The 1,820-nt window shown below is 39.8% G+C and overlaps 1 protein-coding gene across 1 annotated transcript in view; it reads left to right on the forward strand.

The window, feature by feature from the left end:
• Nucleotides 1–911: 911 nt before the first annotated feature.
• noc4l (nucleolar complex associated 4 homolog) overlaps nucleotides 912–1,820 on the forward strand; it is a 9,510-nt gene continuing 8,601 nt past the window's right edge. The window contains exons 1-2 of the mRNA XM_014003920.1: nucleotides 912–1,069; nucleotides 1,157–1,274. Coding sequence (XP_013859374.1) covers nucleotides 929–1,069; nucleotides 1,157–1,274 — 259 coding nt within the window. The 5' untranslated portion in view covers nucleotides 912–928. The remainder of the gene's footprint in view (nucleotides 1,070–1,156; nucleotides 1,275–1,820) is intronic.

Here is a 1,820-nt window from a genome sequence, read left to right on the forward strand (position 1 = left end):
ACACCAAACAGCCATCTTCCAACCTGTTCTGCCGCTATAAGTTACTTTTCCCTCTCTCCTTTCCTCTTGCTTCGCAGCAGGGCTTTCATGAGAGATTTACATCAGCAATTATTTACTACCCTTTAAATTGATTTCTGGAGATTATCCAAGGTGCTTCATGACCCATAATTGGGTCCCAAGCCCAACTTTGGGAACCAAAGTGCAGTGGTTCCCAAACTTTTCAGCTTTTGACCCACAAAATAATAGTAGCAGAGAACTGTGCCCCCAACTATTTTTGGATGATAAACATTTGTATCAGGTCAACAAAACATGGGCATAGTAACAATATTTTTATACAACATTTATCCATTTTAAATACACTGAGCTAAGGCAAAAATGTAATTAATTCAGAAAATCTTTTCAGGACCCCACTTTGGGAAACACTGGTCTAGACAGTGCATGTTGGTCTAATAATTTAAATTTATCKTCAAATCGTAATGTATTAGCCTGGCCCTTGCCTTCCTACGCAGCTCCGCTCACTTCTAGTTTCCCTTCACTGCTCCTTGTACGAAGCAAAGTGAAGGACAGGGTCTGTTTTAAACCAGGCTAGTAATGTATTGTAGTTCATTCAAAAGTTCTTCCTGCGTTCTTACATAAAACATTCACTGAGAGCGCCATCTTCTGGTCAGCTAAATATTTAGAATAAATGATGCATTCAATACCTGCTGTTAACTTTAATCAATATCTTAATACTGAGACATTAGTGGAAAAATATTTTTGGTCGCCCTTATGTATCACGTTTACCAATAGTTACTCTAAATACAAGATAAAATGTATACATTACAAAAGAGCTAGATACCCGCTGATTTTCCCCCGTTGCGCTGAAAAAACGAGTTTCTTTTTTCCTATTCTCGAGGAGTCGCGCGAACGCAGCATCAACTCAGTAAACATGGCGCCGGCCAAGAAACGCAACGTGAGTTCTGAGTTAACTTTAAAGAGGACTAAACTCGACTTAGATGGTGTTGTTGAACGTATACTTGGAAGCCGAAAGCACGCCAATGATGTATTTGATATATTGGAGKTTCTTCAGGTAAGAGAAAAATATATATATTCGCAAAACATAGAATTTATGTTGTTTAGCTAATTGTAGCATTCAATGAACATTTTGTGTCAACAGTCAGAGAAAGAGAAGGATGTTCTTAATGCTGTCAGCGCCTGCAGCAAGCTGTTCAGCACATTGTTGGAGAGGAAAGATCTGTTCATTGGAAAACTTCCCGAAGAGGAGGCGTTAAATGGTGAGTGAAACAAAATGAAGATGTGCGGATTCCACACCAGCTCCTAATGAGCATCATACTCATTAGCGTTAGGCATACTCAGTGTGGATGGGGATAACAATGAAACCGTTTAGAAGAGCTCTCGACCGTGAAAATGATGCCCACCTTGTCACCTCTCCAGTAGGACTCTTTGTGGCAGAGGTACATCCTGTGATTAGTCTACAAGTTTCGTTGAAATGTGTCTGGGGGTTCATGAAATATAGTGTTAACAAACAAACAGGCAAAACACGATTGCCCCGTTTATCTTCTGGTGACGGTCTAAACAAGCATTACTAAGTAATAAGAACATATCATGCTTTTAAATCCTGATTGGGGTCTATGTAAAGTGGAACTGCAATGCTTTGTTCTGAATTCCTCCTTATTGTAACTCCACAAACCCCTCTTTCACCCCCTTTTCTGAGGTATGTCTCAAATCAACTCATTTTGAGTAGGGCTGTGTATTGGCAAGAATTTGGCGATACGATACACATTATGACAGAGGGGTCACGATACGATATATCCCGATAT

Source organism: Austrofundulus limnaeus, unplaced genomic scaffold (assembly GCF_001266775.1).
Source record: "Austrofundulus limnaeus strain Quisiro unplaced genomic scaffold, Austrofundulus_limnaeus-1.0 Scaffold20, whole genome shotgun sequence".
Taxonomy (NCBI): Eukaryota; Metazoa; Chordata; class Actinopteri; order Cyprinodontiformes; family Rivulidae; genus Austrofundulus; species Austrofundulus limnaeus.